This window comes from Atta colombica, unplaced genomic scaffold, assembly GCF_001594045.1.
Source record: "Atta colombica isolate Treedump-2 unplaced genomic scaffold, Acol1.0 scaffold12, whole genome shotgun sequence".
Classification (NCBI taxonomy): Eukaryota; Metazoa; Arthropoda; class Insecta; order Hymenoptera; family Formicidae; genus Atta; species Atta colombica.
The window spans coordinates 7,157,848-7,185,525 of NW_017259206.1; the positions used below are offsets into that span (position 1 = coordinate 7,157,848).

Sequence of the window (27,678 nt, forward strand, 5' to 3'; positions counted from 1 at the left end):
TGGAACAGAAATATTACAACACACGAAAATTAATGATATTTTCTGTTCGCTGTTTTAGGTTATCGGGGCATTGACTTCGGTTTTATTAATATGGGTAGTTACCGGCATTTTATTCTACCTCGCGATAGAAAGAATTGTCCATAAGGACTTTGAATTGGATGCAACGGTGATGTTGATCACGTCTGCAGTTGGTGTTGCGGTAAATCTAGTGTTAGTGATATCATTAAAGACAATATTTATTTAATCTTCTGTACAATCCAATGGCAATTTATGCATAGCAACATAATACCGTATGATTATTTTTATAACAATCGAAAGTACAATGTACTTAATGTTTCTGGCGAAAAATTTTTCTCATAATTTTTATATGAATTGGAACATTTTTCAGAAATATTCAAAGAGAAATACTCAAAAATATTCAGAAAGTTTACTTCTTTCAGAATTTTTCACACAAGTGAATTCTAAAATATTCTGAAGTTTCTCATCCCATAATTAGAAAAAAATATTTTTTAATTTTTTAGATTTTATAAAATTTTATCAGAAATTATATTTACAAAAAATCTTAGAAATCTTACGATATTTTATAATTAACATATACGAAAAATTTTGAGAAAAGACGCAGATTTTCTGAGAAATGTTCCAATTCGTATAAAAAATGTGAGAAAATTATAAAATTATAAGAAAAATTCTGAAAAATTATATGAAAAATTCTGAGAAAAATTTTCAGGAATAACATTAACTAATCCAAGTAACCCATGAAGTTTCAAAATTACGATAATACTGTCGTTTAAATAGCATTTTTGTCACAGATTGTCATAACGTCATTGTGACGTTTTGAAAATTGTAGCAGCAAAACAGATATCGGAGCCATTTGGCTACTTAACTATTCTGCTATATAAAGACCTAGCAAACGATAATGGATTGAAATGAAAAGGATTTCAGAAATATTGATTTACGGATGTTAAAATGTTTTTCAATCCTGAATGCATTTTTATTCATTTATAGGAATTGCATGCAGCATATCTCTATGTCTTTCAATTTAAAAATAATATTAGCTTTTTCTGTGCACAAAACACACATTGTGAATACTATTCAATTCAAAATTTTGAATAAGGAAATGCAGTTTTTCAATCCAATTGCATCCAATTGAATTTAATTGAATTCAATTAAATCCAAAAAAGAAGTGTTCGCTATTTAAAATACGCATTCGGATAGAAAAAAATTCCAATCCATTTTAATCTATTCTCGTTTGCTGAAGAGGTTGTTACATGTTTAGCTTTAAAATGACTTTACAGCTATCATTACAGATAAAATAACTGCGCATTTTGACTTTCTAGTCTAAACTTTGATTTGTCATAGAGAGTCACTATTATAATGCTACTATTATAATGCATAGCTAAAGTAGCTGTGGCTATATTTTGATCTTGTTTTTAATTTTTTTATAGCCAGACTGTGTTACTTGGCAAGTAACACAGTCTGGCTATAAAAATCCTCGTTGCGCATATACTAATCGTGAATAATATACGAATTAATTTAAAATGTGCGAAATGAGAAATATTTGAGAATTAATTGAATTACATGAATAGCCTGATTTGAATTTTATTTAATTTAAATAAAAAAATTAGCTCACAATTGTAGATATTAATTAGTTTTAACAAAATTTCCAGAATTAGTCTTTATTTAATTGCTTTAATGTAGAGAGAAATATATGCATTATATGTATGTGAATTATAGAATGGGCCTGTCGTTGCATCAGCACGGCCACAGTCACGGCGGACACAGTCACGGTGGGCATAATCACGATGATATGGAAAATGGACATGATGATGATCTCAAAGGCGAGCAATCAAAAAAGAATATCAATGTGCGCGCCGCATTCATTCATGTTTTGGGTGATTTTATTCAGAGCGTGGGAGTATTCGTCGCCGCATTAGTCATTTATTTTAAGGTATCTTTCATTAGTAATTTATCAACGTATATTTTTACATACTTTTATCATGTCTCATGAAATAAAAATAAAGCTTTAAAAAGTTATCATTCTTGCATTCTTCATATATTTATCTTTTATAGAAGTTTTGTGACTCAATGAATAAATAGGCTTATCTATCGAAAACATAAAACATGACTAATAATCGATTAATATTTCAGCCAAGTTGGAGCTTGGTGGATCCAATATGTACATTCCTCTTCTCCATATTAGTTATTCTCACTACAGTGGCGATTATTAAAGATGTAATTAATGTCTTGATGGAAGGTATTCCTAAGGGTTTTGACTATTCGCACGTGGAGAATACCTTTATGCAAATAGATGGAGTTGTTAAGGTGCACAATCTTAGAATCTGGGCGCTTTCACTCGACAAGACTGCTCTGTCAGCGCATCTTGCTATAAGTACGTAAACCCAAAAATACAATTCAACATGTGCACTTCTTATATTTACGCATTTTAGTTATGCAAGGGAACTAAAGTCTTAAAATAATGTATACTGTCACAAAGCATGCTTGTATTTATAGATTCTCAAATTCTTGCATCTGTGCTAGATCCTTTAACATTACATCCTAGATCATTATATATATATTTCTCGATTCAAACTGTATAAATTCTTGCATTTTATCATTCATCTTTAGACTTCTAAATTTTATTATATATAAAATCATGTTTCGTATTTCTATTGTTATTATGTTATTATTATTTATATTATTTCGCGATATTTATTTTTTATTGAAACAATGCGATATTTTCATTCGCAGAACCTGGATCAAGTCCCCAGAACATTTTATGCACCGCTACGCGGAATATCCACGATAAATATAAATTCTTTGAGATGACATTGCAAATAGAGGAATTTAACGAACGAATGGAGAACTGCAAACAGTGCAAGGCGCTATCGTAATAAGATGTTACTGTTATCGTACTTATATGTCCTATAGTCACAAAATAAGGGACGCAATGAGCAACGAAGATATTTTTAGATTACAATCATCTTCATTAATTAAGTTGTTAAGATTACTTTATTCGCGAAAGCATAGCATACACACATCACAATGAACTCTTGTTATACATTTCCTTTTTTTTCTTTCTTTTTTTAACCAGCTCATATATAGATACATACGAGCAGTCAACTCGTATAACTCAATGTGTTTATTGTGAATAGTTTGTGTGTTATTTTGTTATGAGATAAACTATAATTAGTTCCATAAATAAATCAAGATATACCATCAATTGTTTCAATTACGATAAGTATTGTAAATGTTTCTCACATTGATTTTCATACTAATAGATGGATATATTAAGCTTTCAAGTTAAAAGTTATAAAAATAATTAAGATTTATTTTTTAAGAGTGACTGAAATGCTTCAATAAAAGCATCGACGAGATGTTATTAAAAATGACCGGCCAAAGATTTTTCGTGACCATGAAAGGGACGCGAAGAAAGCCCATCCGTAATTATACAGAGCGATGGCATTAACTATTTTGATTGTACTGAGGATAACAAATGTGATTTTTAAGGACAGGTTTAATGTTATCCTCCCCAAACAATATATTTAAAAACGAGTCATAAGATACCTTAAAAACATTTTTTTTAAAGACGTCTAAAGTTTACCCATACAGTATACTTTATCCCAGAGATGTTCCTGCTAACGTTCTCAGGACTATTGAAACATTTTCAGGATACTCTTCAAAACATCCTTAGCTTGAACATCTGTGCTGGTGAACATCTGTGCAATCTATAATGTATTCTTTGCTTTCTCGCTTTTTACCTCATGCCTTTTTTTCTTCTTTACGATCGTTTTATTGACAATCGTTTCTTTTCACGTGTTGCTTATCTCTTTCGAAGTCCATCAATTTTTATTTCGGACGAAAGGAAAAACAAAAAATTGGATAAGAGGCAAAAAGGCAAGAAGTAAAAAGCATCGAGGAAAAAATGTTATATAAATGAATGTTTTATATATATTATATATAATTTTATATAATTATATATGAAATATTTTTGTGTGCGAGAAAGAGGAAACACATTGTATAGGCTTTAAAAACGTCTAAAATAGTCTAGAAGATATTTTAAGACATCTTATTTTCATTTTTTGTTGCTGTTTGACAATGAATAGACCAATACATCTAAATAGTAAGTAGTTGGTAATGTCGTTCTTCATACACTTAGGCTAATTCTACAATGTCCTTTTTTGTTTTCTGTTTCTTGCTGTTTGTCTCTTGTCTTATTGACCAAAAAAGCAAGAAACAAACAGAGACATACAACAAGAAACAGGAAACAAATAGCACATTGTAGAATTAGCCTTAAGCATACTCTTATATAATGCACAAAACATGAAGTATAAGAAAATCAACTAATCAGAGTCTTTATTTCACGAAAAAGAAGGAAATAAAGCACTTTGATTGGTTCATTTTCTTATGTCTTATGTGTTATGCATTATGCAAGAGTTTGTGCTCCCCGCTTTACCTTCGGGATTCTGAATTGCATTCCAAAATTCGATTATGTCAATCCGAGTACTTATTATTTTATCTTCGTTGTTCACCAAATGTTGAACAAGAATAAAAGATATTCAGAGTTGACAGAGTCAAGTTTTGGAACACACCCCTAATAATCATGATTTATCTAGAGCTGGTCTATTTTTGTAATAATCTCTCATTGTAAAAGGTGGTAAAACCATCTAGCCGATATTGTAAAGGATATTGTATATATGCAGAGAAGAAAAAAGAGAATAAATAAAAATTATTTTGAACTTGAACTCAAGACGATTGTTATTTAATATATATTCGTTAATAATATATGTTAATATATGTTAATAATATATTCGCCCTAACGAAAATTATATGTACAAAACAGCTGTTATCACACATCGCGCACCCCACACCACATATATAAAGTCATAAGTGCATAGAAGCAAGCAAAAGTAAGATGGCAGCCATCAAGAACAAGTAAGTGTAATATATAAGATTTCCAAGGTATATAATTAAATATAACCGATAGAACTTTCTCGCGACACTGATTATCGGACAGTTAATTTATTACTATCTTTATTTACAGATTGGAGAATTGCGAGGTATGCGACGTAGCTAAGGCGCGATACACTTGCCCGAAATGTGAGGTTAGAACATGCTCTCTCACATGCGTGAATGTTCATAAGAAGGAATTAGAATGTGATGGGATCCGGGATCCAACCAAGTTTGTCCCTTTAGCGTCATTTACCGATTTAGATTTACTAAGTGGTAAGAGAACAGATTCCTTTCTTCATTCTCAGTTGCCTGAGATAGCTTAAAATTTAAAATAACGCTTGATATTTTCCAGACTATCGCTTTCTCGAGCAAGTTGGTAGATCAATTGATACAAAGAAGAGAAATCCAGAGATAAAATATACTCGTCAAACTATTTTACCAGTGGTATGATAGTTTCTCTTTTTTGCATATATTTTTTAAAAGTGCCACAAAGTCATAATATCTTCTCTTACAGCACCTACATAAATTGAGATGCGCAGCGTCCCATAGAAAAGTGTCACTGTTATATATGCCACAAGTTTTCAGTCGGCACAAGCAGAATACTACGTACCTTAATTGGAAGACCAACGAGCTATTCTGGCGTCTAGAATGGATTTTTCCACAAGCTGAAAATATAAAATACACAATAGACAGGTACATAAATATATGTGTCATTTCTGAAAGTTGATATATAGTTTTTAAGAAGTGAATAATACATTATTATGTTTATTATAGAACTCTAGATAGTGTAAGATTATCAACGTTGGTGGAACAGGTTTTAGATCCAGTCTCTGCAACAGATGAGATTGACATCGAAAAATTGAACACAAAATTACTTTTAGCTGATAAATTACAGTTTTATAGAGCAGCTGGGTTAACTAATATCAAAGTTCTTTTAAAAGCCGAGAAAATAAAGAAGGCACAGTTCAGGTAAATGTTTCTTTGTTTTCTAGTCTTATGATTAAAGCACTTAATTATAATCGATTTATTATAATTATAATCGATATTATTTTTAGATTTTATGACCTGGATGTTACGCTTACGTTGCAAGAAAATTTGGAGAATAAAACTATAGTGGAGTTTCCGACATTGCATGTTGTTATGAAAGATCACTCGAATATGTACGATATTATAGATACTGGTAAATATTATTCATTACAATGCTATCAATACGTTGTCATAAATCAGTATATTATATACATATTATTTTCTAGATGAAGAAATGAATGATGCAGAATGTACAAGTTATGGAGCAAAAAAAAGATACAATAACAGGTCCGATGATAACAAAAAAAATGAACCAGTAAACTATTTCTTCAATGATTTTTCGGATTCTGATGATGAGAATACGGACAATAAAGTAAAAAAGAAGAAAAAATCGCTTAATATACCAAATTATGAAGAGTTAATAAAAATGTAAAAATTACGTCCATTATTATAGATATTGACTTATATATGGATATTTTTATTGTAAATATATCATTAATTTTAATACAGATGAAATACAAATGTAGCAACATTAATGACGTGTATGATCGTCTATAATACATTTTTTTCTTAATTGGTTCCTTTTCCACATATACTGATGATACATATATCTGCCACACCACCAAAAATACAACCGCACTCAAATAATAAATATATCTTTTTAAATTTATACTAACTTGGGACTCTCTTTACAGAGGGACTTCACAAAATTGATTCAATAAAGATATGATAAATACAATCCATAAGTACAAGGAATGATAAATACAATCTTTTATCAATGAAAAAGTTCATGATATCTCTACTAAAAAAAATTTTTTATTCCAGTTATTGTAGAGATAATTTATTTTTCATTGTTACAACAAACTACGAAAATAAATAAATCACACAAATATTTGTTACACTATATTTTTAAAATGATGGCATATTGTATAGTTTTTACATAGAAATTATTAGATCCCTTCCATAAGATTATTAGAACGAGTCAATGAAAATATTATAATAAAAAATTATACCTATTCATTTCTATGTAACAAAAAATTTTGTCACTGAGCAATGCTAAAAAATCATTGAATTATTTTGTTATATACTATTTTTTTATAAACATAATTTTTACATGGATCGGTTTAAATATATCAATACAATATAATCACATTTTCGCAATTTTTATATCTTATATGTGAAAATTTTCATTTTCCTTCTATAAATATAAATGGATGTTGGAATCACACAAATACTCCACAATTATGAGAGAGATAAACAAAAATATTCTATCCTTGAAAATGGAATACCTTTGATGTATAATATCGAAGTTTTTTTATTCGTATTGTTTAACTAAAGAATGAAGAAATATAACAAAAAGACCAAAAATGCAACAAGACCTGCAACAGCTTTTACGTACATCGATTTGCTGTTTAGATGTCTCGCGTCTTTTTTATACTTTTGTGATAACATAGACAAGTTTTGGGTCTTTGAATCCAATTCTGCAAAATACAAATATTTTAGTATATTTCTTTTAGTAGATTTCTACATTTTTAGCTTTTTACACAAACAGAACAGTTCTATGTTACCTGAAAGTACGGTACCCCTTTGTAAAACATCATCGATATTTTGCACCATGATTCTTTGCACATCTTGCAATTGGCTGTTAAGTGTATTCAAGTTTCTGCGAGATCTACTGTCCATAAAAATCTTCTTGGCTTTCTGAATGTACGTATCTAAGAAACAAACAATATAAAGCCAATGCAATATATTCAATAAGGTGTTAACATTCACAGTCTAGCGTACCAAATTCAATAAAGGTATAAGGCCTGGTCACTGTATTTACACGTTTTCCATACTGAGAATGAAATTCTTGTGCTATATCTTCCAGATAACTGTAAGCTATGCGTGTGCTGTAATTCCTTTCGCATAGTACCAGATAACATACCTCATTTTCGATTAAATAACTATAAACAAAGTACAATATACAATGTTTCAAAATACATAGAAACCTGCTAAATACGTGTTTAGATTCTCTACTTAAATGTCCAATGTATCATTTTGATTTTTTAATTTTTATTACAACATGACGAAGTTATAAAATCATTTTATTTCAATTTAATAGTTAATTAATAAGAACACAATGATACAGTGGGACATTTAGAATTCAAACACAGCCCAACTATCACTTACTGGAAAAGATACGGTCCAGTTTCGAGAGTACACTTCGTTGGAGATTGTGGCCCTAGCTTTCTGAATAGCATCTTTGCTTGATTTTGATATTCCACAATATTCTTACCATCCTATAGAACAGAACATAATTTTCAGTTTTTAAGTTTAATAAAGTATATAATAAAATATATAAAGATATATAAATAAATTACATAAATATATATAAACATAAATAAATCTAATAAAATATAAGTATACAGATGCCAGTCTAAATATTGATTTGCTCCAAAAATTTAAACTTTTAAATTTAACTTTTCTGTCATTTCCACCAATGTAGATTTACTTGAATCTCTGTTCAATTTATTCTTTGTCTTTTTCTAGATATACAAATTAAAAAGATGAAAAGTAAGTTGGAGCAAAATTAAAGTTAATTACATTGATGGAAACGGACAATTACTTTAACAAATAAATTTCATGATTCCTTCTCCCACATTGTCAGTAATAAGACTTCCGCGGACGCATCGAGTTAATTGCAGAAGTAAAGTGTGACGGCTAATTGTAAGAAGGAGATGACGTTTCATCATAGCATACGTCTAACCTGTTCATTGTCCTGCATGGTAGCCGCCAGTGGTAGGCCGTCTGCCACCCTCGCTATTATCGTGAACAAGACCATCTTATCGAGGATCTATTCACCAATCTCGTCTGGAATGAGCGAGAAGAAGAATTAATCGTACAATCGTCGCGCTGTTCCGCGACTTCAACGTCCGAAGACCATTCGCGCGTAACTGGTCGCCGATGTGGCCGCTGCAGGTCCACTCCCGATCCACCACGTCAGTCGATTCGGTCGATCTGCGCGCCGATCGCTCGGCCAACGATCGCTTATCCGCCGAGTGCAAGTGAGCACCGTACGTTTTGCGTTACCACCAGCAGCCGACGTAAGAGTCGATGTCGTCGGTGAGCGCATCGCGAAAAAATCAAATACACGGATCCTATTTTTTTATTCCTACACCAAACCGCACTGGAATTCTTTTTCTCGCCTTCGCTAAATATCAAACACATACTTATCTTACTTTAAGTACTAAAAGTGTACCCTAGCTACAGAAAACGAACCTACGACGTCTGCGAGTGCGCGTGCACGCGACGTTGGCGCACTCGTCTCGCGCAGAAATTTAACTCGCCACGAGTCGTAAGGAAACGTCGAAGCGCGCGTTTTTGAGGTGGACAATTGCCTGCTGCTGTCGCGTAATCGTGAGAATTCGTCTTCCCACCTGAGGAAATAAAAAGAATTTCCTAATTGAAAAATATATCGTTGGTGTGCCTCGTTCGAATCGACTGGCGGTCGCCATCTTGCGCGCGCAATCGCCGCGGCGCGACGCTCGACTTCCGGCCTCGGCTTTTGACGTTCGTCCTGGTTCCGCTCGCGTGGAAAGTTGCTGTGGTTGAACGGAACGGAGAGTCGGGGGAGAGAAAGGATCCGTGACGTGCTCGGCCGCGAGTCGTGTTTGCTTCTCTCTCGCGCGTTCTCTCTCTCTCTCTCTCTCTCTCTTTTTCTGTGAGTCTATCTTTCTCGCGTACATCGAAATGTCCGTGTACTCCTAAGATTGAGTCAATTGAGTGTCCGCGCACGGCTATCGACATCGACATCGACCTCGACGACGAGGACGAGGACGAGGACGTTTGCTCCATCGTGAGAAGAAATCCACAGAAGTGACTGGTGGCGGCAACGGCCAATAATGCGCATACCGGACGCGTGGAAACGGCAACACGAGCGACGATAGCTTTAGGTGAGTGAACGCGTATGCGAACAGCAAACGTCGATCCTCCCCGCGCCGTCGAGTGTCGTCGAGCACCGTCGACTCTCACAGCTGGTCGCCTAAACCCTGCGATCTCGCCACGTTTCCCGGACGACGACGACCAGGAAGACACCCTGCCACGTCCGTGATTACATAATTACGTTAAATCGAGCGCCTCTGCACCGTCGGGGCTGAGATTCCTCGACTGGTGGGGCTCCTTATCGGATGGCCGAAAGCTCTCCTTTCGCTAGCCAAGGTTTACGAAACAATCTTGTTATAACAGTCATCGCGTTTACTTGGGATCATTTTCGTTGCGCATTCGTTTTCCTTTTCTTCCTTCGACGATACGACGTGCTGAAGAATCTTCGAAAATTATCCAGTACTACGAAAACTTGCGACTAATGACCTATTTATAATTCACATCTGTGTACTAAGACTGTCAGTGTCGCAATGACAAGCATTTTCCTCAGATCGCGAATGGGGGGTTCGACGTGTCAAACATTAATGTTTTGACGATAAACTTTTCTTCTTCAGGTTACATGACAGCGAAAATTATTCTTGATTTATTGCCAATCGTATAAAAGTGATGTATGTATATGAATATACATTATAGAATTATATGAAGATGTTTTGTCACTCTGAAACTTTTAAGAGTGAATCTCGTGAAGAGTAAGATCTTATTCTTAAAATTTTATTAATTAAGTTATTTTTGAAAATTGAGTTATTCTTTTTTAAGACTGATTAAATTTTTACTCTTTAGAGTGAGATTCCACTCTAAAGAATTTAGAGAGCATACTTTTGCGATTTCTATTTATTTCCTACTATCTCCGTTGAATCCGTCATTTCTTCATTCGAGATATATCACCGCATTCTATTTTATCGTTTATATTTATTACAGATCTCAAAGATTGCTGTAAATCAGACTGCAAAATCCTGCAGGCAGCATGAACGTAAGTATATGTTGGATACTTTACAAGTCATGTAACAATAGATAAGTGAAAAATGATTTAGGTGTTAAAAAAAATATTTAATTGCAATTACAGAATCCTTATCGAGCTAGACCCGCCAGATCTCGGGTGGACCATTCAGCTACATATGGAATGCACAACCAAAATATGTGGATGCCCATGTCTGGGCCTCAATTGGATGTCCCGCCGAATGATACCACCCAGCAATCTCTCGTGAACGAGTCAAAACATGCGAGCGATACATGGAAGGATCCCTGGGACTGGAATCTGGACCAACAGTCGGATACCCCGCAGCAGCAACCACCATCACAGCAACAGCAACAGCATTACATACCCTCGTATCAGAATCAAGGACAACTGATATCTGGTTCTGTGCAAAATCATTATTACAAAAATCTCAATGGTAATACATCCGATGTACTTAACCAGAACTCCGTATCGGGCAGAAACACTCCCAGATCGGAGCCTGCTCGTCAGACTGGGTCGAATTACATGGATTCTTTCCCGCCCTACGCGAACTATAATCAAAATCAGCAATATCCGTTGCCGTCTCGACAGAACAACGCGAAATCCAGTTATGAGCATGCTCAATGGCCGAACGAACATCAATCGTCAAATGCAGCTTATACTCAAAGACTCATGCCACAACAGAGCCAAAAAGATCAACCATTACATCCACCATCGACACATCCATCACCGATGGCGACGCATAACAGTTATAACTGGAGCAAAGACGACACAACAAACTTATCATTACAACGTAATTGGCAGAATCATACCGATACTTTAGGTCAGTGGCAAGATCAAAACATGTCGCAGGAAATGCAACAGCCAACAGTTGACAATATGGGCAATCAGTGTACACAATCATCGCAAATATACAATGCACCTATTGAGGGAGTCAATAAGGAACATTCCATGAATTGGTCTACCAATGAGCAACAAAGCATGAGTAACGAAGTAAGTAATAAATCTAATGTCGTATCGAATCAGTGGCATAATCAAAATCGCGAGTCCCAACATCAATCCGCGCATTTAATGCAAACAAATAATGTAGATGACACATTTTCTTCTTGGCCACAGTCGGGCAATATCAGTGCCTCGCACGATTGGAGACATTCTAACGTGCAAAACGAATCTGTACATTCTTCAACGCAATGGTTACAGCCATCGAGTGCGGATAACAGTTCATTCGCGCAGAACGTATCACAGAATAACAACAGCGTTAGGTTTGCTGTGAACGAATGGCAACAAGTACACATGGCGCCATTCCACTATACTCCAGCATCTACAACTGTATCTACAAGCGTAGAAAATATTGTACATACACCCAATAACAATGAACAAGAGAACGAGAAGCAAGCAGCAGTAGCAACTTCTATCGCAACTACTGTGTCGTCTCATGATTCAATTAATCACGCAAAATCGAGCGATATTAAGTCATCGATTGGAGATCACCATAATCTAAACATATTGACAGATGATACACCGAAAAATGATCTTTCTAAAACCGTTCTTAACGAAAAGGATGATCGTTCTTTTGGTTCTATAGCAGCAGAGGAATTAACCAGCAATTTTGGTCATCTTAATCTTAGTAGCAAGTCGGGAAAACATGTGGATCTTCTGGGTGAATCATTAGAGGTAAGCCCCGTTCTCCAAGAAGAGAAAGCTCAACATCCTCCTAATTTCAACGTTGCGAGTATCCGCAATTCTGTTCCCGATAATATGCCCGTGCTACCTCCGGATTACGCGTCAAGCGGTATAGAGAATTCTCATTCTGTCGATAGCCAACCAATTGTTGGTCAAGATCCTCTAATATCGAATACATATCAAAGTGGTGCTACTAAAATAGTGGATAGTATCTCGCAAAGCAGTTATGATCAATGGTACAATCAAAATACGTTGGAGAATGCATGGTATGCGAAGGATCACTCACGTGCACTTCCAAAACAGTGGAACACTCCTGAACAGAGTGTAGAGAACTACGAGAATATCCAACAATCATCCGACTTCATAAATGTCGAGGTTGTTGCGCCTGCAACGTTGAAGGAGCGTGATATCTATGGCTCGCGAGATTCTATAAACAAGGAAACGTTGGACAATGATCCCAAGCCGAGCATGAGTCCCAAAGAAGCAACGAACATTCGGGATTTCAGGGAAGAGGTGAACAACATCGAAGTGCTATCGGTGCAGCAAACTCGGTCTCATCCACCTTTGACGGAACAAATGCCGGATAACTATGAATTCGCTTCGAATGATAGAAATACATTTTTAGAGACTGGCGAGTTGACGGACTCGCATCAGGAACACGAACCAACGCCACCGAGTCAGGATGATGAGAATGATGAAGTGCCTAACGATATTCCCTTCCTGCGCGAAGTACCAGGACAATCGAGTACCATAGATCCACGCAGGAACGATCCTACAGGTCAGGAGCATCATGTGCAGACTGGGCAACGACTGTCCGATCCTAGGAGGAATGATCCATCGGGTCAGGAACAAAGTATACAAGTTAGAAATATATCTGATCGAGCGGAGCGTCGTGACGTTCTTCCGGGGCAAGAGAGAAATGTTCCTTTGCTATTACGAGGTGATACGGACACGCTAGAACGACGAAATGATCCTTCAGGTAGAGAACGCTCTCTTCCACCGCAACAGCCCCTTCCATCGCGAAATGATCCATCAGGTGAAGAGAGATATCAGCTGCAGTCGCAGATAATGATGGAGCCGAGTGAGACTCGTGAAGTACTCGGCAGAGGCAATGAGCCCGACGAAGTTGCGCAGCAAACAGACGCGGAACGTAGACAGATACCAGGCGGAGCATCTTCCAATGATGTTACGCAGTTGTTGGACGACAGGACAACAGGTGGTAGAGTTGTTACTGGCTCTCCTCCGGAGGTTCCTCCACCGATGTCCGCGATGCAGGATCAGGCGAGTGAATCGCGAAATAAACGTGAGGAAGCAGTAGGTGCATCTTTGGAGAGCGAGAGCCAGGGCATCTCCAGCTCCTCGAATCGACGAGATTCCTATGAAGACGAAGAAGATGAGGGATCTCGCAACAGTCGGGATGAAAGTAGGGAGAGACGACGAGAAACAAGTCCTGATCGCCGACGATACGAATATGACCGGAAGAATGCGTACTATGATCGTGATCGCGAATACGAGGACGATTATTATTACGAACGTCGACGTGCGGGCGACAATGATCGTCAGTATAGTGCCCGCGACGACTTCGAGCGACGGGATGTTCCGTATCGAGAAGACGAACGTAAGCATCACAGTCGCGACGACTTGGATCGACATGGTAGAGACGATATGGATAGAAGAATCAGGGGAAAAGAGGATCTAGATGAAAGGGACAGTAGGAGAAGACCAGATGATCGCAGAAGAGACAGAGGCGATGAGACACGTCGTCGAGACAGAGATCCAAGAGATTATGATGCACGATATTCTAGAGATCCTAGAGATAGAGAATATATGGATCGTGAAAGGAGAAGGGATGATAGACGATCACGAAGATATGAAGATTTCGATATTAGAGATCCGTATAGAAGGGATTATTATGATGATCCTTATGGAAGAAGGTATATTTATTTCTTAATTTTTTTAATAATTTACTTATTAATATATTAATTTACATTTATATTTACTCTTTCACAGTTCTAGGCCTTCAAGTAGATCTTCTTACAATGATAGAGACCGTGAATACTACATGCGTACGAGAGACCCTTATTATGCATACAATGGTACGTGATGCAATATACAGTTCGAATATTAAAAAATAACATTCTTTTATGAAAATAGTTATTAAATATGTATTCGATTGTGAATGTGCAGGATACAGTGGATATGATTATAATGCTCATTATGGTAACAATTATTACGCATATCTTGAAAACCTACGTCGAACGAATCCTGCTGCCTATTCCGAGTGGTACCACAAATATTATGCGAATCAGCATCAGCAACAGCATATTGCCAGAGGAGTCAGTAATTATCCAGAGGATAGAGCCAGTGTTCATTCTGGCCGTAGCTCCTGCGACGACAGGTATGCTCTGAAATTTTCTTTTTAAAAAATTAAAAAAGTTCTTGAATAGTCAGTTTTGTTTCTTATCTCAGATTTTATAACATTTATTGTATGTTAGATTTTTTCCAATCCCAAGTGTATGTTTCCGTTCACCCAACAAGGCATTGTATATTCCACATTTTGGATATTCTGGATGGACCGGAAATCTGCGGGAGCGCAGTACGGTTTGTCGCAATTTTAATAGGTGAGACCGAGAGTCTTCTCTCGGTTCGAAATGTTTAAGCTAGATTTCTCTAAAATTTAATTCTCTCCCAATATTTTAAAATTTTAATTATAGCATACAATTTTGGTTAAATATACGTAGCATATAGAAAATATGTATAATTATTTGTAATCATTCACCTCAAGTATATATTATTATAACAATTATTTAATAATGCAATAAAATATTATACAGTTACGACAGCAACTGTGTATAAAAATATAGTAAAATTTCGTTATTCTATCGGAAGAATAGAATAGTTTCGATAACCGTATATAATTCGGATAATAAAGGCTTATTAGCTCTCCCCTCTACCAGTCTATCTATTAGTTCCGATAATAGAAATTGACTTCAGAAAACTGAAATCGAACTCTTATTATTCAAACTAGCCATTTCAGATAATGAGAGTTCAATTATGAGTTCGTATATAAATAGAGTGCAAACAAACAGAATTCCAACGTAATAGAAATATATGTAGAATTATTTAAAAAATACTTAATTTTGCTTATATTAAATTCGTTGCAAAATTGAAGTGGAATATGCTTATTTTGTACATAATTATGTGTCTTCATAATATATTGTTTATATGTTCCATAATTCTTTAAAGATTCTCTATTAAAAGAAAGAATACTGTGTTTATTTCAGGACTACTGGTGATAAACGAACATTGGCTGATATGTCTTTAGAAGATACGATAATTACTTCTGCTCGATTGACACCGACTAAATATTCCACGTCTCATGCATATGGTATAATTTCTGATATTAATTATATTTGTTTTTTTTATTAATGCTTAATATCATTAAAAACATTATTCTCTAATTAAAAACATTATTCTCTCATAGGATGCTTTTCCATTGGATCTTTGATACATGTTCATCCAAGTTACCCAGCTGATGGCGAAAGAGCTAAAGTGGATATTTTTCGCGTGGATAGCTTACTCTCGCATGATCCTGTTGCACGCGATTTACGATTATATCCAGGACCTCTAATTAAGTAAGTAAAATCATATAAAAGTACAATATATTAAAAAATACAATTCAATACAAGTAATATATATATATATAACGATGACTTGTTACAGTGGTGTAACGCATAAGAAGACTATTATAGAATATTGCGAAAATAAAATTAAAAAAGCAGTGATAAATGAAGAAATAATCGATCGCGCTTCATACATCTTGCTATACGAATTGATGATTATGTTAATTCAACAAAATGGAGTAAGTTTTTCTTCATTAAAAAAATAATTTAAAATACTGTTCAAATTAATTAATATCGCTTAAATTCGCCATTCAGAACGTTGTTGGCGTCGATATTGCTGGACTCTTATTGCGCAATAAGGATGCTTATCCTTACGATGCGAACAAGTTCAAATCTCAAGATATAGGACGCAGAGAATCGCAAATATCGCAGCGTTCTGGAGCAACGGGCAGCGACGGAAGTACTCAGGATATTTCAGCATTATCCGAGAAAACTGAAACCAAGCAACGAAAAACCATAGAACAAATAACAGATGAATTCAGAGATACGTTACTTTATGGACGAGTTCAAGAAGCATTAGGTATATAAAAAAGGCTTTATTTTTTTTCTCGTTAAACGTTATAAATGTTATTCATTTTTTCTTTTTTACTTGTAACAGAGTACGCGATGAATGAAGGACTTTGGGGCCACGCTCTTTTTCTGGCTAGTAAACTGGATAAACGCACGCATGCTTCTGTAATGGCTCGTTTTGCAAACAGTCTGCCATCACACGATCCACTGCAGACCTTGTATCAACTGCATTCTGGTCGTATACCTGCTATAGTTACGGTAAAAATTATGCTTCAATTTTATGACAAAATTATTCATGCTTTTTCGTCATGATACTAATTATTCATTTTTTTTTTTTTTTTCTGTAGTGCGTCGCGGATCCGCGCTGGGACGATTGGCGGCCTCATCTAGCTATGATTATATCTAATACCTCGACCAATCCAGAAGTTAATCGTCGATCAATAACGACTCTCGGGGATACATTATTCGCGAGAGGCGACATCCACGCTGCACATTTTTGTTACATACTCGCGCAAATTGATTTCGGCACTTACGGAACTAATGGAGTTAAACTCGTGTTAATCGGCGCTAATCACAACAAGTCATATTCTGAATTCTTTACCATGGAAGCTGTCATGTTAACAGAAATTTATGAATATGCTCGGAACCTTAGCGATCCGCATTTCACATTAGTAGATCTTCAAACATTCAAATTTGATCTAACTGTGAAGATGGTGGATTGTGGATTAATAGAAAAAGCTTTATTGTATATCGAACAGATTGCAATAAATATCGCAAACGATCCATCAAAATACAAGAAATCCTTCATCGAAGCGGTTTATGTATTAGGTGACCGAATCAAGTATCACGATCCAGTCTATAAAGATGCTATCGAAGATGCTGCAAATGTTACGTGGCTTAATAGATTAACGGAAATAGTTGGAAAATATCAGGTCATTATATGATTCTTTTACGAGAAATGATATTTAATTTTATGTTAATGCAAATATTAAATAGAATTCTGTTATAGGATGAACAGGCTGTCGAAGATGAAACATACGGTTCTCGTACTATGATAGAAAATCAGGAAATTCATGAAGTAAAACATCAGCAACAGCAACCTTCGCAACTACCATCACTATCATCACAACAACAATGGAACACTATTCAATCCGATTACAATGACGGGCCTACGTCGATGGAAGTTAACACAAGTGAAATGCAATCAGAGTGGCAACCATTATCTTTGCCCACGAACATTCAAGATACATACGATTCGAATGCACAATATATGAGAAATGTAGACGAATCTGTTCAATATCAGCAGTCGCAACAACAGGATTATTGGAGCCAGCAGTCGTATTATCAAAATAATTATGGAAGAAACGAATCTATACAGTCTAATTGGCAGCAACAGTCTGCACCAGGCTTAACTGATCAGACTGAAGTAACTAATTCGCAACAACAAGACAAATGGAACTATGAGGTATATTAAAAAGTAGCTTCTAACTTTATTACATCATCTTTTAATATAAAATTTAATCATTACGCGTTTCTTCCTCATAATATAAATCATCTTCACATTCTCATATAATTTATATAATTTTTGTATCACTTTCATATTTTCATCTCTTCATGAATATTGATTTTTTATAAAAATGATATATCAATTTTGTTCATAATTTTTTACATTATTTATCATAAAGTATTGCGATTAACCATAGACTTATATAATTGATTGTACGCTTCTATTGGAAACGTGAAGACAACATTAGTAACATAGGGCAATATTTGATTAGATGTTCTATCATAATGCGCAATTGAACAAAGAAAGTATATTCAATAACTATTGTTTTTTCTTACTATTGTTGTCCTCACGTCTCCAATGGAAACGTACAGTCTAGTATATAAATCTATACAATTAACATTTTTTTCACTTGTTTTCTTTAATGCTTGCTCACCGACAGACGGAAAGGGAAGACAAAACACCCACACCTGAAGTAAGTAATTGCGGACTTACCTCGGATAATATTTTCGATCCTGAAAGATTACTAAATATTGCCGGTACTAATTTGTTACGCCGTCGAAATGTGTCTGTAAAATCAAATCCGTATATCGCCTCTGCATTTGATGATACTTCTGATCATGATGATAATACTTCTGGTCATGTACCTACATTCTTTAATCTGTCTAGTGATAATCTCGATATGAAAGTCCCAAATTCTCGTAAGAAATATCCTAAATTGACTATGAACTATCCAAAAATTTTACCAAACAAAGTACACTCAAAAGATAGAAAATCAAGACATGTCGATCCTATATTTTCGAAACCACCGTGCTCGCAACCACCGGTATTCCTAAAATGTAAGATTAAGAAAAAGAATCCGTCCGAAGATAAAGAAGAAATGGCACCAGACAGATCAGATAAGGGAAATTTATCCGTGTCTCAAACTACAGATCTAGATATTCAATTTAGCAAATTGAAACTCGAATCTCTTTTAGCGCCAGAGTTATCTTTCGAAACCAAAGAGAGTCACGTTACTTTCAGTAATGAAGCACAAACCTTAAAACAGTATTGTAATTTCGAGGAGAAAAAAGTTATGAGAGTTGCACCGCATATTCGTAGAAAGGATGTTATTTGCGATACGGTAGACGCGTGGTCGTACGATAGTACCGGGCAAAATATTTCCGAATCGTCCAGATATAAGCCACTAGTTTTCGGTGGCACATATCCGATTGATTTACCTCTTAGATTTAGAAATAATAATCGTTTAGTCGATGATACTTCTGCTAAGAATAATACGTCTTTAACTTATGACATTGATATGCCCACAAAATGCGACTAAAAAATAATTTGTAAGCGTATAGAATTGTGGCCAAGTTTTTCAGTACATGTTAAACACAGAAATAAGATGTAATAGTAATTCTATGTCGATAGATATAATTGGATTTTCTTCAAGTATTAACAAAAAAAAATTTTTTTTAATCTGGTAATACATAATTTCTATAATATAGTAAATAATATATTTAAAAAAAATATTGAATAAATTATTGAAAATCAGAATTATCAATTTATATACTTGATTGTGTTCATATATTATCTCAAAAGTCAAATTTTTACATGTTATATGAAAAATATTCAAATACTAATGAGGAAAAAATCCATATGCTGTGATGAAATAGAGATATAAAGAATCCTGTTTTGTGTCATTAATTAATATTATGTAATTTTATAAAGTTCTAATATTTTAAGCATTGTTTAAATGTATATATATATCTATTGTTACTGTTGGCATCAAACGCATAATAAAGTTTTGTCATATAATGCATTGCCTTGAACTTCTTAAGATTATAAATACAATTGATTATTATATAAAGATGTAGGTTATTGCATATACAGATATCGAAGATTTTAAACTTAGAGGCCATGTAATATTCATTAAAATGATTAAAAAATAGTTAATGTGAATTTAAAACACTGATCTTGTCACAAAATTAAAAATTATTTTCACAGTTTAATACTTACCACATGTCTTCTAAGTTCTAAATCCTTTTTCTAATAATTAATTTATCTGCATTTTTTGCGTTTATCTGATTTCTAAGATAATATGATTTTATTCTTAATATCTTTCTGATTGTACATTTTGAACGCCCAACATTTCAACATAGAGCGACATCATTCTTAAAATAAATCTGGTAAGCAAAGTTTCTCATTTTTTACTGTAATACATTTGTGAGTATCGCATATTTTTTTAAGTTTTGTAGAATGCGATCAAAAAACTTTTAATTAGCATGTGATAGGCGAACTCGCATCGTTACAGTAAATAGTGATAAACTTTGCTGGAACAAGCTTGCGATGATCAATCGTATATTTTATTTCAGCCTGCGCAGCCAACAATCTCTATGACACCGTCAACGGGTAAACAGTATGATCCATTGGAAGAATTAGATGCGCTTGAGACACCACGACAGACTGCTAAATCTGCGGCGGATACGAAGAAAATAACCGAAAAAACGGCTGAAAAGAAATCCTCCAACAGTGGTGGCTCCTGGTTCGGTGGTTTGTTCAGTAAACTTGCGCCCAAGCCGAAAAATCAAATGATATTGCCAGACGATAACAACCCAACGGTAAGAATTTGCCACTGCTTTGTATTTTCCTCCAGCTCATTAAAAAATTACGACGGACGGTTTTATGTTTTATGTCGTTAAGGGTTTGCGCGGAAACTTTTGGTAATAGAATGCTACTTATGGTTACAACAATGCTTATAAGATGGACGATATAAACAGGCCAGTATAATGCCAGGATTTATTGAGTAACTGTTAACTAACAAGTTGCTATTAATACTCCTCTAATTTGTTAGCTAGATTTTTTTCCTAACATATGAACATCAAACAGTTGTTAGTGAGAGAAAAAGTTGTTAATGAAATCTTGTAATCAATTCTGTCATTTTTTGTATTACAGATTGTATGGGATCCAGTCGCTAAAAAGTGGATGAACAAGGATGAGGATGGCGATAGCGGTACCGCGACATTGGCCCCACCGCCGAAAACAGCCGACATGAGTTTCCGAGCACTGGCAGTGGAACATATTCCACAACCATCTTTACCGAGTGCACACAACGAGGATACATTAGTGGCGGATATTTCGAAATTGCCTACTGGTAGTAATATGTATAAACTGCAAAGGGGTAGAAGTATACGTGCCAACTACGTAGACATAATGAATCCCAGTGGAAAATCTAAAGGTAGCGCGGTGTCGTCTAATGTAGTTACCCCCATGACATCTCCACTCGTACCTATAGCTACTTCATCCCCGCAGGTGTTAGTACCCGCGCCAAGTAAGTCATCGAAATCAATTTCTAAACTTTAATTCTCTTCGATTTTATTCGAATTTGAATCTTAGCTTATTATCTTAGCTTATTTTTTCTCTGCATTTGAAAATATAATATTTAGAGACAGCGAAAAATTGAATGAATAAAATACTTGAGAATTGAAAAACCTAATATGAAAGTTGAAACATTGAAAAACAATTTGTCTGAAAGTAATGTTGCCTTTATTATGACAGTTAATGATCCAACCGCTCCTGTGGATTTCCTGACTCCTGCAGCAACACCGCCGTCTGGAAACATCGCAGAAAATACCCCAGTAAGTGCCACGTAATACATTCTTGTATGGTTTCACGAATATTGAATTATAAACGCATTATTGATGCGTTTGATAAACTATATATTTATAATGCAATTTCACACACCACATACACACACACACACACACACACGCGCGCGCGCGCGCGCGCGCACACGCCATCTGTGTGTCTCCTATTATTAAACCTTACATTATATATAATACATTTGTTGTCCCTTGCGTTGTGGCTGCAGTTTTTTGGTATGCAGCTTAGCATTTGTTTCAGCGTTTCTGAAACCATAACGATATATAACGAATTTTTTCTGTATGTTCTCTACACAATCATTGTGATGAATAATCTGTACACTCATTCCCCTTTTGCAAATCGTATATTTTTCTCAAAAGTATTTTTTCATAATATCTTTGAATTAATCATATTTATTCTTATATATCTATATTCTTATATTAATCTATATATACAGCAATTATATGTTCATTGGCGATCAATCAGTAGAAATTTTTCACGAAATGTTTATGGACTAGATTGTTCTAATACTATGCCAGTTTCTTCTACCCCCCCTCCCCCCATTTAAACGGAAGAAATAATTGCTAAAACGATCAATGTTATTAATAGCATTAATTAAAATATACTTTTATTGCTTCCTACATTTCATTTTAATGACAGTGATACTCAATTAGATCTCTTCACTTTGCTACAGATTCTTTCTTTTATATACCTCTGTTTAATCTTACCTTTCTTTTTGTGTTTCTTTATGCAAGCAGTCGGGGAAGCAGAATGATGTAGCCAAATAATAATTATTGCTCATAGTAAGGACATTCATTTTATTAATTTTTACATATCATTATTTGATGTTTTACGCACACGCTTTCTTCTTACCCACCGCTTCGTGGAAATGTACATATACCTATGTATAGCCTTCTTGCATAAGAAAAGGAAGGCTGTATTGGCATTTCATAATTAAAGCTGATTATTAACATTTTATATAGCCACCAATGAATTTACTATCGCTTTGCATGTTTATGTTCTTAATATTATTAACAATAGAAAGAGCGTTTCTTCCTTGTGATTATGAATAGTTTTATGTAATGCACATCCTCTGTAAAAAAAAATCCAATAATCATTTGTGTACTCATCAAAGCATGAAAGTGTTCCTTTCTACTTTTTGAAATACAGCAGTTACGCTGTAATACACGAGAACATAAATATCGTAATACTGATTTTCGTTGTGATGTGAAAGAGAGCCTTACGCTTTATTAAATAAGTTTGTTGAAACGCTATTTTTTAGCTATATCTGCGAGCATAAGTGCAACGTATCGTGTATAAATTGGTATTACATTCGTAAACATAGAAGATAAGACTAGCTAATCACAAGCGACGTGGCGAATATCTGTTAGTGAGACAACGTTATTGTATTGTGTATGGTATACAGCTCTCTCGCTGGAGCTCGACCAGCTCATTATCACGAGAGGTGCAAAGCTACACAATGAGGGATCCGCGACTCCTTCAACGGAATAAGGTAATCCAATGGCATTAACTTCTCCCGCATTTCCAAGGTGACCACTTTCCAAAATATTACTACGAAACATACTATGGTACGAGGGATTATGCTAGTACGATTTTTTTGTCTTCTAATTAGTTTGTCCATGTGTCAAGCAAGATTCTTATTATGACTTAATGCTACTTACTAAATTAGCTTACGCTTATCAATCACCATCAATCGCTACTTTCATGAGATCTTTAATCATAGAATCATAGAATTAAGAATGGGAAAATTTGGTAAAGGATTTTAGATGCAGGTTTTGTAAAATAATTACACATTATTCGGTTATTTTTATTTTATTATTTGTTAAGATATATATATATATATATATATGTGTGTGTGTGTGTGTGTGTGTGTGTGTGTGTATATAACTGTTTCAGTTTGTCTTATCTTTTTGCGCACTGTAAATTACAAATGCGCGGTTACATATTTTTAACGAAGGATAAGGGTTTAAAAAAATATATGTTCCCTTACTGCTCACATACAAACTATAGTTAATACAAATAATTATAAAATAAAAAATTGCAAGCTCGAAAATCGGAAGACTTACTTTCATCTCTAGTATGTTATTATATAAAACTATTAACTTGTTATTAATTTTATGTACTTTAAACCAAGGACATTTTTTAGGGACCAACGATGTTCAACCCGAGTGACATGAAGGATCGTTCGGTGAAGAACATGCCACCTAGCAGATATCATCCACGATAATTTTTTGCAATTGCTCATAAGAATAATTTGTTATTTAAATTAGGAAGTTTCTTATATAATTGCAGTTGTATTTAATGTGAATATCTGTTCTTGTACAGAAAAATCGTGGCAACAATAGTATATTTTTAGAGTGATTCACGGTGCATATAATCTCTTTCGAAAGGATATGTAAAAATCCAGAAGATACGCGTCTTTTTATACGCACTTCACATATTCGAATTGTCTAGATCAATTTTCTCACTTGAAATTCTGTTCGAGTTTGTTATATTTATCATATCGAATTAAATATTACGTTAAAATTTATTTAGAACAAGATTCCCATGCGAATAGAAATATAGGAAATATAGAAAACAATTTAGTGATTGCAATGGTGGCGTAGATAAATTGTATCCGAGCACGTATAATGATTTGTAAACTTAAAGTTTTCATTGTACACTTTTCAATTGAAAGAATACGCTCCTTTCAGATTAATTCTCACGGAATGTTATTTCGTGTGCAGTGTAATGAATTTATTTGAAAGTTACGCACCGATTTCCGTTTTTATTAAATACGTATTTCCATCAGATGGTTACTTATGCATTTGCTAATAGTTAATCATCATTTTGGAAGTGTGCGAGTGCATTCCTGTTATTATGTTCGTTTAGCTTGTAAGTAAATTGTCATCGGTACCGGATTCGATGTTACGCGAAGATCAAGTTCTGCGAGCTCGAATTATGTGAGTGAGATGTAAAGTTAATATTTTTATGTGCAACCTGTAATCGGAGATTTATCTAAGTTAAAATTATATAAATAATCTCTCGCTTCGAAGTGTCTTGTAAATGTGTGACGATAGAGAGAGGATTGTACGAGATTATATATAGTTTAACTATATCGCAGAACTTGTTACAACACGGCCTCAGTATGTGCTGTAATTCTAAGTCTGATTTTATATGTACGGAGGAGAAGAGAATATTGTAGTGCCGATAAATATGAGATGTTAGGGATATGAGAATTTTATTGAGGGAAACGGGGGGAAATAGCGCAGTTAAGTGTATGATAGGAATACTGTTGTTAGATGTCGGGCTTATAATATTACGAGATAACATTGATACACCAATAAATACGCAACTGCCATCAACGTACGGATAGTGTGAAATGAATAATGAGTTTGTATCGCGTTTCCACTGGTTCAATCGTGTTAGATTTATAAGATAACGTTGGTGTCTATCTTCGCGAAGAATTTAATAGTTGCAAGTATTGATAAGAGACAGTAAAGGATCTTAGCAAAGAATAGGCAGATTGTTTTGGTGTACGTTGAAATGTCTCTATCGGAAAATAAATGTCCTGGGAGATATATATTTTTCGGTGAAGAGTGAGTACCTTTGCAAGTAAAGGCTTTTTACTGGCTCAATCTATCGTCGCCTTGCGCTTCGTCCTATATGAATATTGTTGATCGTTCAATTTTAGAATCTTTTGTTGAAAATATTATCGATTATAAAGGTTTCTCTCGATTTTTCTCGCTGATAAATGTCCCATAATATTGTCAAGTAAGATTGAGAAATTCTCCATAGAATATTTCGGGACGATAGCAAATTTCTGGCGCACAGATATTCATTGACCACAAATAGAAGGGATTGGTTCTAGGGATAATTTTTGTAAATTGTGACACTCGTAATACATTTTATATCTGTGACATACGAATTAGGTATATCTTAGATGCATATATTATAATATATTATGATATTATAATATATATGTTACAACACACATGTTGATACTGTTGCAGAGATGCCGCGTGTAAGTTTTATATATATATATATGTATACGTGAACTCTAGATTTGTACATATTCTAAATGTAGCTTTCGTAAACTTGTCCTATCGCAATTATTTATATATAGAGAATTCGCGCTTGTTTTTTAAATACCGAGACATAGAAATGGATCCCGTGCTATACCTTCGCCGAAATGTAACCAGAGTTCTATTTGTGGTGAATGGCAGCTTATTGCAACAAATATCACCGTTAGTCAGTTGATCGACGATAAATTTTCGTCGAGAAATTTATGCAGTCGTTACAGCTGAAATATGCATGTTTCTAATCCTTACACACAATCGAGTTTTAAGTTGAGAATTCGAGTGGCGATGCAGAATGTGCAATTAAAATTGTCTCTTTCTTATTATTTACCATCGTTCATTCGCAAAAAAAAACGCAAGAAATATTAATGTAAAATGCGAATATGATTGGCTCTCGCTCGAGATAGAACTCAAAACGGTGATATATCACAGTGGGACGGTGAGCGAGAAGAAAAGAAGATTTTAAGATTAGCGTTAAAGTTGAACAGAAGTATTAATGGAACTGTAATTGTAATGTATGTATAGACCGGTTTATGGAGCGACGCGATTTCGTCTTTGATGTAACATATTGCTATATACTGTTCACACACTCTGAAATTCCGAGTTGATGTACGTTTATGGAGAATAAAATTGCGGATTACAATGATAATAACAATAGTGATAATCTATACCGTATATTATTAATATTAGGATTCATTGTCATAATTATAACTATTGATATTATAATAAAGAATAATACAAATTAAAAGATATTACATCAGTGATTACTTAAGCTATGGGACGGGAATACGGGGGGGAGGGGAGGGTTGAACAATCGGAGACGCCGTTGTATTTTTCGATCCTTTTATTAAGTTTATCATAATGCTTCGAATCGATACAATGATTTCTGTGGTATACTGTCGTCTTTCGGGCCACAACGTCGACGATCGTCTTTCCCGTGCACGAACGTATGTGCCTCTGAGATCATCATACACGAAAAATGCGTATACGAAATCGACCGGCGGACGCCGCGCGGTGTATTTCCGGTGTAATATGCGAAGTGAGTAGGCGCGCTCTCGCGTTGTCGAAACACGAAGAAATCAATCCAAAAATATCGTCGTCTCTGTGGGCGCGACACCGGGGATCATCGGGCAAATTGGTCGGGCAGACGGCGGGATGGGGAGGAGGGGAGGGAGGGGGAGGATGAAGGAGCGAACTACTACAGAGAGGAGTGATAGGGTTGCTCTTTAAGCGACGACAGTTAACGCCGTGACACCGATGACACTTCGAGAGGCGAAAAAAAAGAAAAGAAAGAAAAAAAGGGGGAAGGGAGGGGGAAAAGACAGTTAAATGCAGTTTAACAATTAGCATTCTTATCAACGTGCACGTCGAGCGTGTACGTGCCGTCTCTCGTTATTTCTACATCTGCCTCCTTTTTTTCCTCTCTCTCTCTCTCTCTCTCTCTCTCACTCTCTGCTATCGCGTGTAGACGGAAGTCAGAGAGGGTGATGGGGATGGCGGGCGAAGGAGAAATGGAGAGACCCGGGACGTCGAAGGTGGAGAAGGATGAGGAGGAAAAGGGGAGAGGAAGAGAAGAGCGCACAAAGGATATAAATATATAATAATATCTTATACCGCGCGTATTTTCGTAAAGTACGCTAAACGTTATTCCTTTCTCGTCAATCTCACTCGCGCGCACGCACACACTATCTCTCTCTCTCTCTCTCTCTCTCTCTCTCTCTCTCTCTCTCTCTCTCTCTC

At 35.1% G+C, this 27,678-nt stretch overlaps 4 protein-coding genes across 11 annotated transcripts in view; 3 read left to right on the forward strand and 1 right to left on the reverse strand.

Moving 5' to 3' along the window:
• The window catches only part of LOC108694403 (UDP-glucose:glycoprotein glucosyltransferase-like), a 24,308-nt gene extending 21,221 nt beyond the window's left edge, over nucleotides 1-3,087 (forward strand). Inside the window, 4 exon segments of the mRNA XM_018203840.1 lie at nucleotides 59-210; nucleotides 1,735-1,948; nucleotides 2,149-2,389; nucleotides 2,749-3,087. Of these exon segments, the coding sequence (XP_018059329.1) occupies nucleotides 59-210; nucleotides 1,735-1,948; nucleotides 2,149-2,389; nucleotides 2,749-2,891 (750 nt within the window). The 3' untranslated portion in view covers nucleotides 2,892-3,087.
• Nucleotides 3,088-4,902: 1,815 nt separating this feature from the next.
• LOC108694402 (box C/D snoRNA protein 1) lies at nucleotides 4,903-6,409 on the forward strand. The gene is made up of 7 exons (XM_018203838.1): nucleotides 4,903-4,932; nucleotides 5,042-5,223; nucleotides 5,303-5,394; nucleotides 5,465-5,643; nucleotides 5,725-5,919; nucleotides 6,006-6,130; nucleotides 6,204-6,409. Exons 1-7 carry the CDS (start codon nucleotides 4,913-4,915, stop codon nucleotides 6,407-6,409), a joined length of 999 nt encoding a protein of 332 aa, XP_018059327.1. The 5' UTR covers nucleotides 4,903-4,912.
• A 714-nt stretch (nucleotides 6,410-7,123) lies between these two features.
• Nucleotides 7,124-10,160, reverse strand: LOC108694428 (vesicle-trafficking protein SEC22b). Its single transcript, XM_018203919.1, has 6 exons — nucleotides 10,082-10,160; nucleotides 8,726-8,829; nucleotides 8,149-8,258; nucleotides 7,762-7,922; nucleotides 7,545-7,691; nucleotides 7,124-7,457 (listed from the first exon to the last, which is right to left on the reverse strand). Exons 2-6 carry the CDS (start codon nucleotides 8,798-8,800, stop codon nucleotides 7,309-7,311), a joined length of 642 nt encoding a protein of 213 aa, XP_018059408.1. The 5' UTR covers nucleotides 8,801-8,829; nucleotides 10,082-10,160; the 3' UTR covers nucleotides 7,124-7,308.
• On the forward strand, nucleotides 9,439-26,686 carry LOC108694426. 8 transcript variants are annotated; one of them, XR_001932080.1, is made up of 18 exons: nucleotides 9,439-9,911; nucleotides 10,819-10,870; nucleotides 10,964-14,472; nucleotides 14,549-14,634; nucleotides 14,726-14,936; nucleotides 15,823-15,926; nucleotides 16,023-16,173; nucleotides 16,262-16,400; nucleotides 16,477-16,741; nucleotides 16,820-16,989; nucleotides 17,079-17,663; nucleotides 17,741-18,196; nucleotides 18,678-18,710; nucleotides 20,593-20,838; nucleotides 21,173-21,548; nucleotides 21,776-21,855; nucleotides 23,286-23,448; nucleotides 24,027-24,077. XR_001932080.1 is itself a non-coding variant. In XM_018203911.1 (18 exons), exons 2-18 carry the CDS (start codon nucleotides 10,865-10,867, stop codon nucleotides 24,105-24,107), a joined length of 6,585 nt encoding a protein of 2,194 aa, XP_018059400.1. In that variant the 5' UTR covers nucleotides 9,439-9,911; nucleotides 10,819-10,864; the 3' UTR covers nucleotides 24,108-26,686. The 8 variants fall into 8 exon arrangements, 7 of the variants coding, with proteins under 7 accessions (XP_018059400.1, XP_018059404.1, XP_018059405.1 ...); XM_018203911.1 differs by having other exon boundaries at nucleotides 23,286-23,372; nucleotides 24,027-26,686; XM_018203915.1 differs by lacking the exon at nucleotides 23,286-23,448 and adding an exon at nucleotides 22,615-22,662 and having other exon boundaries at nucleotides 24,027-24,103.
• Nucleotides 26,687-27,678: the final 992 nt, after the last annotated feature.

What these genes read in the sequence shown, in the direction of transcription:
- LOC108694402 (XM_018203838.1), top strand. Translation starts at nt 4,913, where the DNA reads ATGGCAGCCATCAAGAACAA. An exon ending in GTCAAACTATTTTACCAGTG is followed by an intron (nt 5,395 to 5,464) that starts GTATGATAGTTT and finishes CTTCTCTTACAG; the next exon opens with CACCTACATAAATTGAGATG. An exon ending in ATAAAGAAGGCACAGTTCAG is followed by an intron (nt 5,920 to 6,005) that starts GTAAATGTTTCT and finishes TATTATTTTTAG; the next exon opens with ATTTTATGACCTGGATGTTA.
- LOC108694426 (XM_018203911.1), top strand. An exon ending in GATGATCCTTATGGAAGAAG is followed by an intron (nt 14,473 to 14,548) that starts GTATATTTATTT and finishes ACTCTTTCACAG; the next exon opens with TTCTAGGCCTTCAAGTAGAT. An exon ending in GGTGTTAGTACCCGCGCCAA is followed by an intron (nt 21,549 to 21,775) that starts GTAAGTCATCGA and finishes TTATTATGACAG; the next exon opens with TTAATGATCCAACCGCTCCT.
- LOC108694428 (XM_018203919.1), bottom strand. Translation starts at nt 8,800, where the DNA reads ATGGTCTTGTTCACGATAATAGCGAGGGTGGCAGACGGCCTACCACTG. An exon ending in CCATGCAGGACAATGAACAG is followed by an intron (nt 8,259 to 8,725) that starts GTTAGACGTATG and finishes TCTGTTCTATAG; the next exon opens with GATGGTAAGAATATTGTGGA. An exon ending in ACTGGACCGTATCTTTTCCA is followed by an intron (nt 7,923 to 8,148) that starts GTAAGTGATAGT and finishes CTTTGTTTATAG; the next exon opens with TTATTTAATCGAAAATGAGG.